This window comes from Choloepus didactylus, chromosome 3, assembly GCF_015220235.1.
Source record: "Choloepus didactylus isolate mChoDid1 chromosome 3, mChoDid1.pri, whole genome shotgun sequence".
Lineage (NCBI taxonomy): Eukaryota > Metazoa > Chordata > Mammalia > Pilosa > Megalonychidae > Choloepus > Choloepus didactylus.
The window spans coordinates 93,527,656-93,544,639 of NC_051309.1; the positions used below are offsets into that span (position 1 = coordinate 93,527,656).

At 39.7% G+C, this 16,984-nt stretch overlaps 1 protein-coding gene across 2 annotated transcripts; it reads right to left on the reverse strand.

Annotated features, from left to right (window-relative positions):
- Nucleotides 1-2,562: 2,562 nt before the first annotated feature.
- C3H4orf36 (chromosome 3 C4orf36 homolog) lies at nucleotides 2,563-13,750 on the reverse strand. Of its 2 annotated transcripts, none has more exons than XM_037828993.1 (4): nucleotides 13,497-13,750; nucleotides 12,708-12,834; nucleotides 4,631-4,785; nucleotides 2,563-3,856 (listed from the first exon to the last, which is right to left on the reverse strand). In XM_037828993.1, exons 2-4 carry the CDS (start codon nucleotides 12,770-12,772, stop codon nucleotides 3,723-3,725), a joined length of 354 nt encoding a protein of 117 aa, XP_037684921.1. In that variant the 5' UTR covers nucleotides 12,773-12,834; nucleotides 13,497-13,750; the 3' UTR covers nucleotides 2,563-3,722. The 2 variants fall into 2 exon arrangements, with proteins under 2 accessions (XP_037684921.1, XP_037684922.1); XM_037828994.1 differs by having other exon boundaries at nucleotides 13,479-13,750.
- Between the last annotated feature and the right edge of the window lie 3,234 nt (nucleotides 13,751-16,984).

Here is a 16,984-nt window from a genome sequence, read left to right on the forward strand (position 1 = left end):
CAAAATTGGCCATGAGTTGACTATGATTGTAACTGGGTGATGGGGACACAGAGGTTCATTTTCTTATTCTCACTATTTTTTCAAGTTTGAAATTTTCCATCATATCAAGTTGTTTGTGTTCTTTTTAAATCATTATTTCTAGCTTCTCTTGAAAATTTGGAAGATTTTCCCCTGGGTCTACACTCCAGTGTGCATCAACAGGCTAAAGAAGCTGCTGCCCTTTGGATGAGGTACATGGTCCCCCGCCTCCATTTTCTACATCCCCTTCACTGCTTCACTGGCCCATTTTGTTCATTTATGCCACCTACTTGATGTTGGGGTGCATGAGTTTGCAACCGCAGGCTTATCCATAACCCTAAAATCCCAGAGTGATATCAATGTATCAAAAATTTTGAATTTGTTCAGATACTTGTCTTGAACTGTTTGAGCCCCATTTTCAACCACATAATGGCTACCTCTCCATAAAAATTATCTGACCACCAAAAAAGCAAGGATATGACTATAAAGTGTTTTAATGGATTTTTGACCACATGGAATTTTTTCAGCTATTTCCATTATGGTAAAATATATCATACATATAAAAAGGTGTTAACTTTCAATGTACAGCTCAACAAGCAGTTATACAGGTAATTTCAAAAACTGTTGTGGATTACAGTTCCACAGTCTCAGTTCTTTCCCCATTATGCAACGTAAGGTATATACAGAAAGGTGAAGACTTTCAAAGCACAATTCAATAAGTAGCTGTAGAGAAAATTTCAAAGGATGTTACAGGTTAGAGTTCCACCATGTCATTTACCTCCTTCCAGCTATTCCAACACCCCAGCATCTAAAAAATATGTTTATTTACATTAAGTTTCAGTATTCATAGACCTTTGTTAAATCTTGCTTGTTACTACCCCTTCCTCTCAATCTCTTTCTCCGTCTTCAGGGGTGTCTAGACAGTGAGCACCCTAACTCATTCATATGGAAAGGGGTTGACGACAGTATGGGAAGGGGACTGCATCTGATTGTTGATATTAAAGAGGCTGTTGCCTCTGAGTTTTAGGACTTCTCTGACATAGGAACACTCTGGTGGATTTAAGTTTCTGAAAGGTAAAACTTAGTGAGTGAATCTTTTATAGAATCTCAGGTAGGAACCTAGGTATTTGGGAACTACTTTTGGTAAGGGCATGGCATACTGTGGCCATTTGGGGTGTCTAGTTGGAGCGTGCATAAAAGAAACCTCCAGGCCCTCTTGACTCTATTTGGGATCTCTCAGCCACTGTGACCTCAGTTTGCTACCTTTCTTTTTTCCCCCTTTTGCTCAAGTAAGCATTTTCAATCCCTCACTACCAGGGCCAGGCTGATTCCTGGGATCATATCCCACATCGCCAGGGAGATTCATTCCCCTGGGAGTCATGGCCCTCATGGTGACCACATGGAATTTTTCAATCAATACATGTATATTGAGTGCCTACACGAGTTAGGCATTGGGCTAGGCACTTGGGTGCTAAGATAAATAAGAAACCATTCCTGCCCTTATGTCATTTCAGCAGTGACAAACAAACACATACCATTCAAATTTTGTTTTACAACATACTTTTATTTCAATATGTGCAGTTTTAAGCAGGCTGAGAAACATCTAAGTAAAACCATAACATAATTTGAAGAATCTTAAAGCTATTCTTTCAAGAGAATAACAGGGGAACTAAAGGTCACCTTTTGTCAACAAATATTAAGATTTTTATTCTGGAAAGCTTTTTGCAAACACATACACATTCCATTCATTTTCACAACCGCTCTGAAAAATAGAAGCATATAACCTATACTCCCATAATTGTCACTAACTAGGGTATAAGGCTTTGAGGTGAGGCGTGAAACACTTTAGGTTTCCCTCTGGTTCCCGAGGGCAACAAAAATGGATATCCATGCTTCTGGGTAACCCGGTGGAGACAGTAGGACATGGATTTTTTGCACACAAATTCTCCATGCTGCTTTTAAGAGAAAGACCCAAGTGACAATCTGATTATCAGGGAGTATCATTTTTAAACAGAAATAGTCAGCATACGCCATAAGCACAGTGACCACATTTTGAACTAAAAAATCAGGTCTTAGACAACCCTTTTTAGGTTCTAAAGAATTGGGGTAGCTGGTGGTGGATACCTGAAAGTATCAAACTACAACCCAGAACCCATGAATCTCGAAGACAGTTGTATAAAAATGTAGCTTATGAGGGGTGACAATGGGATTGGGAAAGCCATAAGGACCACACTCCACTTTGTCTAGTTTATGGATGGATGAGTAGAAAAATAGGGGAAGGAAACAAACAGACAAAGGTACCCAGTGTTCTTTTTTACTTCAATTGCTCTTTTTCACTCTAATTATTATTCTTGTTATTCTTGTGTGTGTGCTAATGAAGGTGTCAGGGATTGATTTAGGTGATGAATGTACAACTATGTAATGGTACTGTGAACAATCGAAAGTACGATTTGTTTTGTATGACTGCGTGGTATGTGAATATATCTCAATAAAATGAAGATTTAAAAAAAAAAACAAACAAAAAAAAAACAAAATCAGGTCACGGTGTCTGGCAGGTGTACATACATTGACAAGAACAAAACCAAAGTTTTGAAAACTTAAGACTTCTATTCTCAAGCAATACAAGCAATAGCTAACACTAGCATAAATCTCATTGTGTACCAGTTTTCATTTACTCCTCTTGACAACCCTATGCAGGAGGTACCAACATTATCCCTACGTTACACAAAAGAAATCTGAAGCACAGAGACATAAAGTTACTTACTTGAGGTCACCCCACTACAAACCAAGCTGGGGTTTAAAGGCAGCCAGGTCTAAACTCTTAAATGATATGCCATAGTGCTTTTCATAATGAAATCAAGATACCAGAAGATCCTAAAATGCCTATTGGATCATCTAAGAAATGCTAAATTATGTTTCAGTATAGCTTTAATACCCAGTGTGTTTTATTGGATTCAAATTCTAGGGAAATTGGTTCACCCAAATCCAGTATTTTCCCAGTTAATCAGCTTTCCCATTTCCTAGCCATTCTGGGCAAATAAGAATTTCCCCCTAATAAGGCCTTCTTTGTATTTTCATGTCACTTTCATATATGTTTGTGCACTCCACATGTCCCAGGAGCATCCCAGAGAGAAAATATGAAATGAGGCAGTAGGAAAAGACAATTTTTTATGAGAACAAAAAAATAGTTTCTACTTGCTATTTTAAAAAGTACCACCTGAGAAAAATAAATGATGCTTCTTTGAAAATTGGAAACTGGAGGGTTACTAAAATTAATTTTTCATAACCAAGTAAAGTTTTCACAGTTAATCATTTTAAAAGAATTTGTCTCTTGCCTTCTCTTTTGTCCCTTTTTGGAATCTCAAAGATGCAAATTCAAAATGTCTCTTCAAAATAATGCCTCTGACAAGGCATTTCCTCTTCCCTTATCTCAATTTTACAAAAATCAAAATGAATACAACCAATGACTCAACTCCAGCTGCATTTTCATCTGCTTACAGTGCTGTAGCTTGCGATACAAAGGAAAAAGTGTGTGGCAGGGACCCAGAAGATCTGTCAGAGCTGTCCACTAACCGAAGCCCTGCACCCTGGACACCAGCAGGCATTCGTGCATCTGCACTGAGCTTTACACAGTGAAAAGTCTGAAGCCCTTCATCCCCTTCAGATGCAGAAAAAAAACAGTACAGATTCATCTGAGATGACTGTCACTTAGGTGGAATTGGTCTTCTCAACCCAACTGGCCTGTCCCTTAGGGAACACCGAATTTCCTCAGACATGTTTTTCTGACATTTAAGGTTATTTAGGCGCTTCATTTCATACTTCCTTTCGAGGTTGATGGCTGAAAAATAAAATACACAGAGCAATTTGATTGACATTTTTCATAGGCATAACTAGTCAAAACCAAATGTTTATTCATCACAGCAAAATTCACATACTTGAATAGTTAACAAGATGACAGGGATACAAAGATAGGGTGCATGGTGGGGTATAAGCATATTTAAACATTTCTCTGATGCACTGGTTTGAATCTATTATGTCCCCTAGAAAAGCCATGTTCTTTTAATCCAATCTTGTGGAGGCAGATTTATTGTAGGTGTGACCCCACCCATTCTTAATTAGTGGGTCTTAATTAGTTTACTGGAGTCCATAAGAGAGCTGAGAGGGGACCCAGATCCTGAGGCTTGGAGAAGCAGACAGAAAGACGTTTGGAGATGCTAAGCTAAGAGATGAAGCTCCGAGTTTGTTCCAGAGAATCTAAGTGAGAACCCACAGACACTTAAGGAGAAAATCACTGGAATCAAAACTGAAAGCAATGCAACCCGGGAGCAAAGGACCAGCAGATGTCAGCGACGTGTCTTCCCAGCTGACAGAGGTGTTCCAGATGCCATCAGCCTTTTCCTAAGAGATGGTATCTACCTCTTGATGCCTTAATTTGGACATCTTCATGGCCTTAGAACTGTACGTTTGTGAACTAATAAATTCCCATTGTAAAAGATGATCCATTTCGGGTATATTGCATTCTGGCAGCTTCAGCAAACCGGAATATCTGATAATGAGCAAAATGACACACATACAATTTACATCATATTAAAGCAATTCTTAAAGAACTTACATTCCACTGAGGGGAGCAGATTATCCTTCTTGGTTGCAAATAGTTTGAGCTGTATGGGACTACCAAATGCAATTTCTTCCAAGAAAGGCAACTTGATGTTGGCTAGGTTATTGTACCAGGTCTTTGTAAGCAGAGCAAGATCCCAAGGTTCCTGTCTGAGGTACAAATTCATTAATTTATTCAGTAAATATTTATTGAGTAACCACTAGGTGTACACAAAAGATATCTTATTAACTTTCAGTTCTATCATCCCGAGATAATTTGGTTAATAGAAAAGTATTCAGGATTTTCCAGGGTTGCAAATCCAGCCAGCAGAAGCCTTTTATTAACTAATATAGAGATAATCTGGAAAACGACCAGAAATTACAATGCCTGGAACTTCTGTTCTCAACACAGCCTCCCTGGAGTCAATTCAATCTTTCCATCTTTTCATGGGGATGTAATCAAGAACTGTAAGCTCCCAGTCCTTTATGACTGATCATAAAATAGGTCACATAAGGGAAGGAAAGAAGATAGTAATCGTGCATCGAACAGAGTGTGTGGTATATACCAAGTACTTTGAGTGTGTGACATTATGTTAACCCTTACCCACCACACAAGTAGACATTTTCATAATTTTAAAGACAAGGAAGATGAGGCTCAAGGAAACAGAATCAGAGCTGTTGTTTAAGCTGGGTGTATCTGACTACCAAGCCCTTCCTGCTTATCAATAAACACTTCTAACTCATGAAGACCTCAGAACTGCTTTTATTTTGCCAAATTATTGTATTTATTTTGAAGCTTCAGTTCCAGGAGAACTCTTAAAAAACTGAGGAGGGGGGTGAAATCCCACACTACAACATTAAAAAGAGTCACTATAAACCTTAAATGACTTGTTTGCTTAGCCTAGCTCGGAAATCAAAAGTATCAGCTACCTGTTTCTCACCTACAGTCAATGTGAGTTCAGCTATGTATGCATGAGGTATGGGATAAGCCCTACTTTGGTCCAAGCAGGGGAAGTAAGAGTGTCACATCCATGCCACCCCTTTGTTTTTATCCTCCATCTTCTGGAGATTTTATTGTCTCCAGAATTTTAAGGAGTGGCTTGAAGTCTACAAAAATTATAGATGTCCTTGAACAAGTAAACAAAGATGTTATTTACAACAATGTTCTTTGAAGCACTGTTTAAAAAACGAATAAACTAAAACAGAAATAGCCTTAATGTAGATCAAGAAACTTGAAGACATTATGTCGAGTGAATAGACACAAAAGGATAATTTTTGTATGATATCACTGACGAAATAATTAGAATAAGCAAACTCATAAAGTCAGAATCTAGAATATAAGTGACCAGGGGATGGGGTGGAGATAGGGAATAGGAAGTTAGGGCTTAAAATATAGAGAGTTTCTATTGGGGACAATGGAAAAAATTTGGTAATGGATGGTGGTGAAGATAGCACAACATTGTGAACGTAATTAACAGCAGTGAATTATACATTTGAATGTGGTCAGAAGAGGAAATTTTAGGTTGTATATATGGTACTAATATTAAACCCATGGAACTGCATAACACAGACAGTGAATCCTGAGTTAAACCATGGACTATAGTTAACATACAATCATGAAAATGTGCTTTCATTGATTGTAACAAATGTACCACACTCAATGCAAGGTGTTAATAATAGGATGTTATATGGGAACTCTTTTTTATGCATGATTGTTCTATAAACCCAATTTTAAGAAAAAAGAAACAAGAAATACAATAGGTGTCTGTATAATTGACCTTGTATCCTGTAACTTTGCTAAAACATTTTTTTTAAATACAAAAAAAAAAAAAGACAGGCCTTGTGAAACAAACTGTGGTACATGAATGTAATAGAACACAATGCAGCTGTTATAAAGAATCGGACCAATCTTTACGTTGATTGGAAAGGAGCTGTAAACAGCTAATGTTGATTATACAGCACTGACTGAATGCTAGGCACTGTTTTAAGAAGAACTCATTTAATCAACACAACCCTATGAGGTAGGCAGGTGCTACTATTATTCTCATTTTACAGATTAGGAAACTGAAGGACAGGGAAAAACTTGCCTGAGGAAAGTGAAAAGACCTACTTTATGGGGGTGGGAACTGGGTATTTTTCTTTCATATGCTTCTATACTGCGTGAATATTTAGTGTATTTTACAATAATTTTTTTAAAAACTGATAACTAAAAAAATGCTCACGGTAAGAAGTTACCTTAGCAAATGAGCTCCAAAGAGTGCTACTACTATTCTGTTCCTCTTAGCAGTTCTTAAAAATAGTATGATACCAAATACTTTCTTGAGAGAATGACAGGAGACAAGGAAAGCACTGGTTCTGCAAAATATTCATGATATAAAATACTGCACACTCAAAACCACAGCACCAGTACTTTAAATCATTGTCCAGCCATTGGAATATCTTCATTATGAAAATTACATTTATAATGATATTCACTATAATGGTACTGTGCTGGTTTGGATGTATTGTGTCCCCCAAAATGCCGTTATCTTTGATGCAGTCTTGTGTGGGCAGGAAATGTATTGGTGTTGATTGGGTTGGACACTTTTGATTGGATGTTTCCGTGGAGATGTGATCACTCAACTGTAGGCGAGATCTTTCATTTTTTTCCTGGAGGTGTGGTCCCGCCTATTCAGCATGAGCCTTGATTAGTTTACTGGAGCACTATATAAGCTCAGATAGAAGGAGCAAGCTTGCTACAGCCAAGAGGGACACTTTGAAGGTGGCAAAGGAGCTGAGAGAGTTACTGCAAATGAGAGACAGTTTAAAGATGGCCATTGAAAGCAGACTTTTGTTCCAGAGAAGCTAAGAGAGGAAAAACACCCCAAGAGCAACTGAGAGTGACATTTTGGAGAGAAGCTGCAGCCTAGAGAGGAACGTCCTGGGAGAAAGCCATTTTGAAACTAGAACTCCGGAGCAGAAGCCAGCCACATGCTTTCGCAGCTAAGGGAGGTTTCTGGACGCCATTGGCTATTCTCCAGTGAAGGTACCTGATTGCTGACGTGTTACCTTGGACATTTTATGGTCTTAAGACTGTAACTGTGTAACCAAATAAACCCCCTTTCATAAAAGCCAATCCATTTCTGGTGTTTTGCATTCCGGCAGCATTAGCAAACTAGAACAGGTACCTATAGTTCAAGGTCTAAATACATACAGAACTGACAAAATTGGAATGCAATGATGAATGTTTCCTCAATTTTCCTATAGCTCTCGTTTTATAATCCTGTAGCTTATCTCCATTTACTTCTTAGAATAACGTTAAAAAGTAAAATTCAATTGATTCATAATGGTAAATACATCATAGAATGTGATGGAGAGATTAAAACAAAGCAAAATAAAACAAACTGACAGCGTTTTAGTTTCCTAGTTGCTAAAACGAATACCATTCAATGGGTGGGTTTAAACAAGTGGAATTTATTGGCTCACTGTTTCATTGGCTAGAAGGCTTGTTTCCTCCCAGGGTCAGTATCTCCTGGCTGGCCAGTCATCTTAAGGTTTCTTGGCTTTTACATCACATGGCAATGCACATGGCAGTGTTTTCTTTCTCTTTAGGGTTCCTCTGGCTTCTAGCTACTGGCTGCTTCCCATGGCTTCTATTTCCATGTCCAACTTCCTTTCCATATAAGGACACTTCAGTGATATTGAATTAGGGCCCAGCCTCATTCACTTTGAGCACACCTTAACTAATAACATCTACAAAAGTCCTATTTATAAATGAGTTCATACCCACTGGATCAGGGGTTGAGACCTGAACCTTTTGTAGGGGACATGATTCACAATCCCCAACAGTTCATTCTCTGGATCTCAAAAAGGCATGTTCTTCCCACATGCAAAATACATTCATTCCATCACAAAATCCCAAAAGCCTTAAACTATTTTAGAACAATGCTAAATACAAAAAGTCTCATCAAAGTAATTTATGGGTGTGATCCATCCTGGGGCAAAATTCCTCTTTCTACAAAACAACCTACAAAACAAAGTTATCTGCTTCCAAAATTCAGTAGTGGGATAGGCAAAGGATAAACATTCCCACTTCAGAAGGAAGAAATTAGCAGGAAAAGAGGAGTCATGGATCCCAAACAAGTTTGAAACGCAGCAAGGCAAACTCCATTAGATCTCAAGATCTGAGGGCCATCTGTGGCTTAATGCTTTGTCCTTCAGGCTTGATGGAGGGGCAGCCCCACCCCTTCCAAGAGCTTGCATTGTAGCCATGCTCTCCCAAACACTGGGGTGTAGGCCCAACCCTCTTAGAGCATCAGAATGGCAGTCAAGCTCTCAACGAATGCCAGGAACCAGACCCTACCATCTCCAAGTATTTTGGTTTGGTAAGGCTGCCAGAATGTAGAATTATCCACAGATCCTTCCTGGGTAACTATATTTCCAATTCTGATTTCCACTGAAATGCCTGACTAGATCCATGTTCAGCCACACCTTCTTTAGCAAAGGGCTGTGCAGGTAAATCTCCATATGGAACCCTGTTTCTCTGGAGACTCATCTCCCAGAAGCTCAAATAGGTCCCTGTTAGAGCCACTTCTGGCCCTAGTCTTAGAGCAAACTATCTGGAGAGGCTGAGAATTTTCCAAATTATTCATTGCTGGTTTCCTTGTTCTTAACAGTTTAATCCTCAGTTTATCTATTTCCTCTCTCATTTCACTATAAGCTTCAAGGGGAAACCAGGCTGCACCTTCCATACTTAGCTTGGAAATCTCAGCTAAATATACAAATTCATCACCTTCAAGTTCTGCCTTCCATCTAACATCAGAAATCAATTTCACCAAGTTCTCTCCCACTTTATAACAAGGATCACCTTTCTTCCAATTTCCATGACACCATTCATAATTTCCTTCTAAGGCCTCATTGGAAGTAATTTTAACATCCATATTTCTACCCACAGTCTCCTCAAAACAATATAGTGGTCAATTTATTCAACCACCATAATTACATGGAACTTTGAATTGGAAGTGAGATCTGGTAGGTTTGTACAGGTTAGTGTGAAATAGCAATACATCCCAAAGTAATTAGGCAGAGAATAAAAATATATATGCAGGGCCCCCCTGAGGAGATGGGGAAAAATGTGGAAATGTTGGCTGTCCCCACCTGGGTTATTACTGATATTCTCACAAACATTGAGGACAGACAATTTGGTGTGCCGAGCCCTCAGTCCTGGGACTTGCCCTTTTTAAGTTTGTTGCTGCAAGAGAGAGGCTAAGCCTACTTGTGGTAGTGTCTAAGAGTCTCCCCCAGAACCTCTTTTGTTGCTCAGATGTGGCCTCTCTACACCAACTCGGCAGATAAACTCACTGCCCTCCTCACTATGTGTGACATGACTCCCAGGGGTGTAAATCTATGTGGCAACGTGGGACCTGACTCTCAGGGATGAGCCTGGACCTGGCATCATGGGATTAAGAAAGTCTGATTGACCAAAAGGGGGAAGAAAAAGGAAACAAAACAAAGTTTCAGTGGTTGAGAGATTCCAAATGGAGCCGAGAGGTGACTCTGGAGGGCACTCTTATGCACTATATAGATATCTCTTTTTAAGTTTTAGTATATTGTAATACCTAGAAGTAAATACCTGAAACTATTAAACTGCAACCCAGTAGCTGTGATTCTTGAAGATGATTATATAGCAATGTAGCTTACAAGGGGTGACAGTGTGATTGTGAAAACCTTGTGGCTCACACTCCCTTTATCCAGTGTATGGATGGATGAGTAGAAAAATGGGGACAAGAACTAAATGAAAAATATGGTGGGGGGGGTGGTTTGGGTGTTCTTTTTTACTTTTATTTTTTATTCCTATTTTTATTCTTTCTAGTGTAAGGAAAATGTTCAGAAATTGACTGTGGTGATGAATGCACAACTATATCATGGTACTGTGAACAGATGGCTGTACACCATGGATAATTGTATGGTACATAACTATATCTTAATAAAACTGAATTTTTTAAAAAGAGCCCATTTGAAAAAAGGAAAAAAAGGAAAAAGAAATAAATAACAATATATGTGTTTTCAATCAAACACCTTGAAATTCTTCCAGCCTCTACCCCTTACCCAATACCAAAGCCATTTTTATACTTTTAGGTATTTGCCATAGCAGCACCCCACTTTCTGGTACCAAAACTATTTTTGTTTCCTAGCTGCTAAAACAAATACCATACAATGCATTGGCTTAACAACAGGAATTTATTGGCTCATGGTTTCAGAGGCTAGAGGGCTTTCTTCCTCCCTGGGTAGATACCTTTTGGCTGGCCTATCTTTGGGGTTCGTTGGCATTTCCATGACATGGCAACAGACAGGATGGTGTCTTCTCCTTTATTTTCTGGGTTCTGTTGACTTCCAGCTTCTGACTGTCCACGTGGTTCCTCTTTCCATGTCTAATTTCCTTTACTTATAAGGACTTCAGCCATATTAGATTAAGGCTCACCCTCATTCAGTTTGGGAACACCTTAACATCTTCAAGGTCCAATTTATAAATGGGTTCACACCCACAGGATCAGGTTTTGGGAACTGAACATGCCTTTCTGGAGGGACATGATTTAATCCCCAACAGGCATGTCAGACAATGTGCAAGTACTTTACATGCTTTACTTCATTTGTAATCCATACCACATAGTATTGTTCTGGTTTGCCAAAGCTGCCACTATGCAAAATAACAGAAATGGATCAGCTTTTATAAACGGGATTTATTAGGTTACAAATTCACAGGTCGAAGGCCATAAAAGTGTCCAAACTAAGGCATCAACAAGAGGATACCTTCACTAAAGAAAGGCCAGTGGCACCAGAACACCTCTGTCAGCTGGGAAGGCATGTGGCCAGCGTCTGCTGGTCCCTTGCTCCTGGATTGCATTTCAAAATGGCATTCTACCAAATGTTTCTGGGCTTCTGTCTCTCTTAGTTTCTCTGAGCTCTCTGCTTGGTTCTTCTGGGGCGTTTCTCTCTAAGCATCTGGGAGTCCTCTATTAGCTTCTCCAGAGCAAACTCTGGGCTTCATCTCTTAGCTTAGCATCTCCAAACGTCCTTCTGTCTGCACCTCCCAGGGTGTCCAAGCATCTGGGTCTGTGTCAGCTCTTAGCTTCTCTGGGGGGCAAATTTTGTATTACATATCTTAGCTTCTCTCCAAAATGTTTCTCTCAGCTTCTCCGAGCTCCTTGTTTCAGTGAGCTCTCTTAAAGGACTCCGTGAGCTCTCTTAAAGGACATATCCAGAATCAGTGGGGTCCCATATCCATCAAAATAATTTAATCAAAGTTCTCACTCACAGCTGGGTGAGTCCCGTCTCTATGGTAACAATCAGAAGGTTCCACCCTAATCAAAAGACTAACAAGTCTGCCCCCACAAGATTGCATTAAAGAACATGGCTTTTGTGGGGGTCATAACAGATTCAAATCAGCCCAAGTAGATATTGTTAGACCCATTTTACAGATGTGGAGGCCAAGATACAGAACCTGAGTAATTTGCTCTGAGTCACATAGGGAGCCAGGTCCAGGGCCAGGCATGACACCTAGGTCTTGATTTCAAAGCCCTTGTAGTCTATACACTGCCTCCTAAATGGTATAAGATGCAAAACTAACCCTTTCTACCAGTTAAGTGTTCTTTTCTGAAAGTTGTTTTGAATGATAATTATGATGATCAGTGCCCAACATCCATTATACTGATGCCTATACAAGGTTTTCACTGGTCCAAGGCATTTTTCCATAAATGTGGATTATCTAAAAGGCATTTTAATGTGGTGAGCTGTAGTAGAAAATGTTGCTTTGGAGTAAGAAGACAGAATTTCCAGCCCTGTCATTGCTCTACTACATGATTGTATGACTTCTGATCAACCTCTCTCTGAACTTCAGTATTCTCTTTTTGAAAAGTGTGTTGTAAACACCAGGTAATATATAAATTATTATACAAACAGTTGCCTTAAAAAAAAAATCAGTTTCCAATCACCTGAAAGGAACTCCTTATATAGTCCAATATCTCATGGGGGTATCTAAGGGTGCTTGGTATTTTTATTTTAACAAGGACACTGCGTCACGCTCAGTCAGTACTTACCGTGATCAAACTACTTACACATTATAACAACTACCCCGCAAAATGGTTTTCACTGTGTTCTTTCTTGGCAAGCCATAAGCCATGGTGAATTATTACAGTCCAATTCTGTTACATAGGCGGCTGATGTAATGACATTTCGTGTTGCCTGAAATGATTGCATGGCACCAAATTAGTGGCTTTCACTTGAATATTTTTATAGCCAAGTAACAAAAAGATTTAGAAAAAAGCACTTGAAAACTAAATGTTAGGCTGTTCCTAATAAATGTTCATTTATCCTAACCCTTAATGTTAGAACTGTGCTTTTATTTTCCATGAACATATTTAATCCTTTCTAGCCACCATGTAAAGAGAAAATGCCACTTAAAATTTGTTATCCTGGGACAGGAATCCAGTTAATAGCATCTGTATTCGTCATGGTACTTTGTCGTTGACTGTTCCTGCCAAACCAGCTCAAACACGACATCACTGAAATGTGTCTGACTGAGGCAATGTTAAACCACAAATGGCTCTGCTGGCACAAGATCTTTCCGCCCCAGCCTAAGCCCTTTAAACAGTGCAGTCCCTTTTTCCCTCAATCAAAAATATGAACTTCAAAACTGGCCATCTTTAAACGACACTCCCACTTTCCCTCCCGTCCACGCTTCTTAGGGGCGAGTCTCCTCCCCTTTCCTGGAGGCCAGTTCCTGGTAAAAACCGGTTCTTAGGTGGGATGGGAGCCTCCGCCTTCCGCCGCGCCTGGGGTCAAGGGGAGGAACCCTCCCTCCGCACCTTCCCACGCCCCGACCCCACCCTTCCTCTGACTCGCACTAAAGGAGTGGCGGGCGGGGAAAATCCTGTGCGGCTGGTCGGCCGTGGCCTCAGGGGCACGGATCCCCCGGAGTGAGTGCCGGTGGATTACGAGAGTCCGTGGATCTCCTCCGCAGGTCGTGGTCTCCGGTGGAAAGAGGCAGAGCGCGCGCCCGGTTAGGCGCACAGGGCCGCGCACACCCGCGTGCCCGCGGTGCGGGAACGCGCCTTTCTGCTCGCGTATGAAGCGGCTGGAACGGCTGGCTTCGCCCAGAGCCTGATCTCCCTTAGTGACGCAGGGGTTTCAGTAAAGGGCTTTGTGGTGCTGGCCCCGCCCAGCCCCGCCCCTTCCGGGAGGAGGTGCGGGGGAGAGGGGTCTTGGGCGCTTGGCGGTGAAGTATTTTCCTGCGGGTCTCCTGGCGGCGGGCCCCTCGTGGCTCCCTAGCCGAGGAAGGGCCCACGCTTTACAGACACGCGAGCTGCAGAGGGCTGTAAGCCGGGTCTTTCCCTGAAAACTAGGGTTTAGATGTAAAAGGATTCTAGAAAAGCAATTTAGGGAATTCGTTTGGGGGACCAATGGGGAAGCGCGGTTTAGTTCTGGCTGTGACATTCTCACGGGTGAAGTATTGTATTTAGTATTTACACGCTCTGGTAAGTAAATGCAGTTTTAAATAAACGTTAACGCTCGAAACCCATATGATATTTTATGTATTAGTGTTAAGAACAGACAGCATCAGAAAACATGGCCTGATGAACCAGTTTCTAAAGTCATTACACTGTGGCGATTACGGAGAGAAAGGGCTTTTATCCTTTGGTAGGAATCTGTAGTTTTATACAGCAGACGGTCACCGCTATACATCTACTGAAAATAGCTTACTTTCCATTTCGTGCGAGGGCTTTGGAGTCAGAACTGGAAATTCTAGCCCCGCCACTTAATAACTAAGATATTGAGCATATAACTTCTCTAAGCCTCGATTTTTTCATCTATAAAATGGATATTTTACTCTATATTTTGCAGAATTGTTGTGAGGATTAAAGATAATATGTACAAATTCTGACACATGGTAAATGCCTAATTATCTAAATATGAGCCTAAACAACATTATAAAATAGGCAAGGGTGATATTATTCATTATTCCAATTGTAAAGGGGAGGAATGAGCTCAGAGGTTAAAGGGTCATCCAAGGTCACGTAGCTAGTGGGTTGCTGGGCCAACGGTCGGAGCTAAACACAAATACACTTTCCACCCTGACAAGCTACCCCTGACACTAGCCCCTGCCTAATTAGAATTGGCTGCCAGATTGACCCACCTTTAGAAGGTGTGTTTGTATCTCCCAGAAACTAGAAGTTGAGGACTCACTCTTAAACATTTCTGTTGTAATAACAATGGAAGTGAGTACTGAGAAGGAAAAGTGGATGAGTGGTGTGTTGGTATTTAATACAAAGAATGGTGAAACCCTTAGTGAATTGTGAAATCACTGTTTTTATTTTTCCTTTCTTGCATTCTTTTTTTTATTTTGATCTTCTGTTTATTTTTTGGTGTTTTGATTTTGCTGATTCTAATGTATGTTTTTACAGATTTTTAAACTTTTAATTTTGAAATAATTTCAGATTTACAGGATAGTTGCAAAAAATAATACAACTCCAAACTCCGACATAATACCCCTCACCCAGATATCCAGATCTACCAAATTTTAACATTGTGCCACATTTAAAAAAAAATTTCTTTATTAGAGAAGTTGTAGGTTTACAGAAAAATTCTGCAGATAATAGAGTTCCCATATAGGCTCCCCACACGCAGTTTTCCCTATTATTAACACTTTGCATTAGTGTGACAACTTTGTTAAAATTCATGAAACAATACTATTATAATTATACTATTAACTGTAGCCCATAGTTTACCTTAGGGTTCAATGCTTACATTGTACAGTCCTATGGAGTTTTGAAAATTTTTATTCTAGTAACATATAAACAGCCTAAACTTTTCCTTTTAACCACATTCAAATATAAAGTTTACTGGTATTAATTTCCTTCACAATGCTGTGTTAACATCCCCACCATCCATTACCAAAACTTTTTCATCACCCCAGACAGAAACTCTGTACCAATTAGGCATTAATTCCCCATTCTGTTCCCCTATCTTGCTCCCTAGTAACCTGTAATCTCATTTCTGAGTCTAGGAATTTGCTTATTATGCTTATTTCATATCAGTGAGATCATAAAATATTTTTCCTTCTGTGTCTGACATTTCACACAGCATGATGTCTTCAAGGTTCATCCATGTTGTCACATGTATCAGAATTTCATTCCTTTTTACAGCTCATTAATATTCCATTGTATGTATATTCCACATTTTGTTTATTCATCAGCTGATAGACACTTGGGTTGCTTCCACCTTTTGGCAATTGTGAATAATGCCACTATGAACAGTGATGTGCAAATATGTGTTCAAGTCCCCGCTTCCAATAATTTTGGGTATAAAACTAGAAGTGGGATTGCAGGGTCATATGGTAAGTCTGTACTTTCTGAGGAACAGCCAGTTTTCCACAGCAGGTGTAGCATTATACATTCCCAACAATAATAAATGGGTGTTCCTATTTCTCCACATAGTCTCCAACACTTGTTGTTTTCCTCTTTTTAAATAGTGACCATTCTAGTGGGTGTGAAATGATATCTCATTGTGGTTTTGATTTACATTTCCCTAATGGCTAATGATGTTGAGCGTCTTTTTATTTGCTTATTGACTGCTTGTATATCTTCTTTGGAGAAATGTCTGTTCAAGTCTTTTTCCCATTTCATTTTTTAATTGGGTTGCTTTTCTTTTTGTTGTTGAGTTGGAAGATTTTTAAAAATATATTCTGGATATTAAACCTTATATACATGGTTTCCAAATATTTTCTCCCATTCTGTAGGTTGTCTTTATACTTTCATTATGAAGTCCTTTGATGCACAAAAGTTTTTAATTTTGATGAAGTACTTTTTATCTATGTTTTCTTTTGTTGCTTGGGTTTTGGTATAAAGTCTAAGAAAATATTGCCTAACACCAGGTCCTCAAGATACCTCCCTATGTTTTCTTCTAGGAGTTTTATAGTTTGGTTCTTATATTTAGGTCTCAGACACATTTTGAGTTAATCTTTGTATATGGTTGTTCCAGTTTGCTAAAGCTGCCATTATACAAAATAACAGAAATGGATTGACTTTTATTAAGGGAGTTTATTAGGTTACAAATTTACAGTTCTAAGGCCATAAAACTGTCCAAACTAAGGCATCAATAAGAGGATACCTTCACTGAAGAATGGCTGATGGCATCCAGAACACCTGTCAGCTGGGAATGCACATGGCTGGCATCTGCTGGTCCTTTGCTCCCAGGTTGTGTTTCAAAATGGCATTCTCCAAAATGTCTCTGGGCATCTGTGTGAGCTTCTCTCTCTCAGTTTCTGTGCATCCTTGCTTCTTTCTCCCAGGGTGTTTCTCTCTAAGCATCTGGGTGTCCTCTCTTAGCTTCTCCA

What these genes read in the sequence shown, in the direction of transcription:
- C3H4orf36 (XM_037828993.1), bottom strand. Translation starts at nt 12,772, where the DNA reads ATGGCTTATGGCTTGCCAAGAAAGAACACAGTGAAAACCATTTTGCGG. An exon ending in CGGGGTAGTTGTTATAATGT is followed by an intron (nt 4,786 to 12,707) that starts GTAAGTAGTTTG and finishes TTTGTACCTCAG; the next exon opens with ACAGGAACCTTGGGATCTTG. An exon ending in TCTGCTCCCCTCAGTGGAAT is followed by an intron (nt 3,857 to 4,630) that starts GTAAGTTCTTTA and finishes TTTATTTTTCAG; the next exon opens with CCATCAACCTCGAAAGGAAG.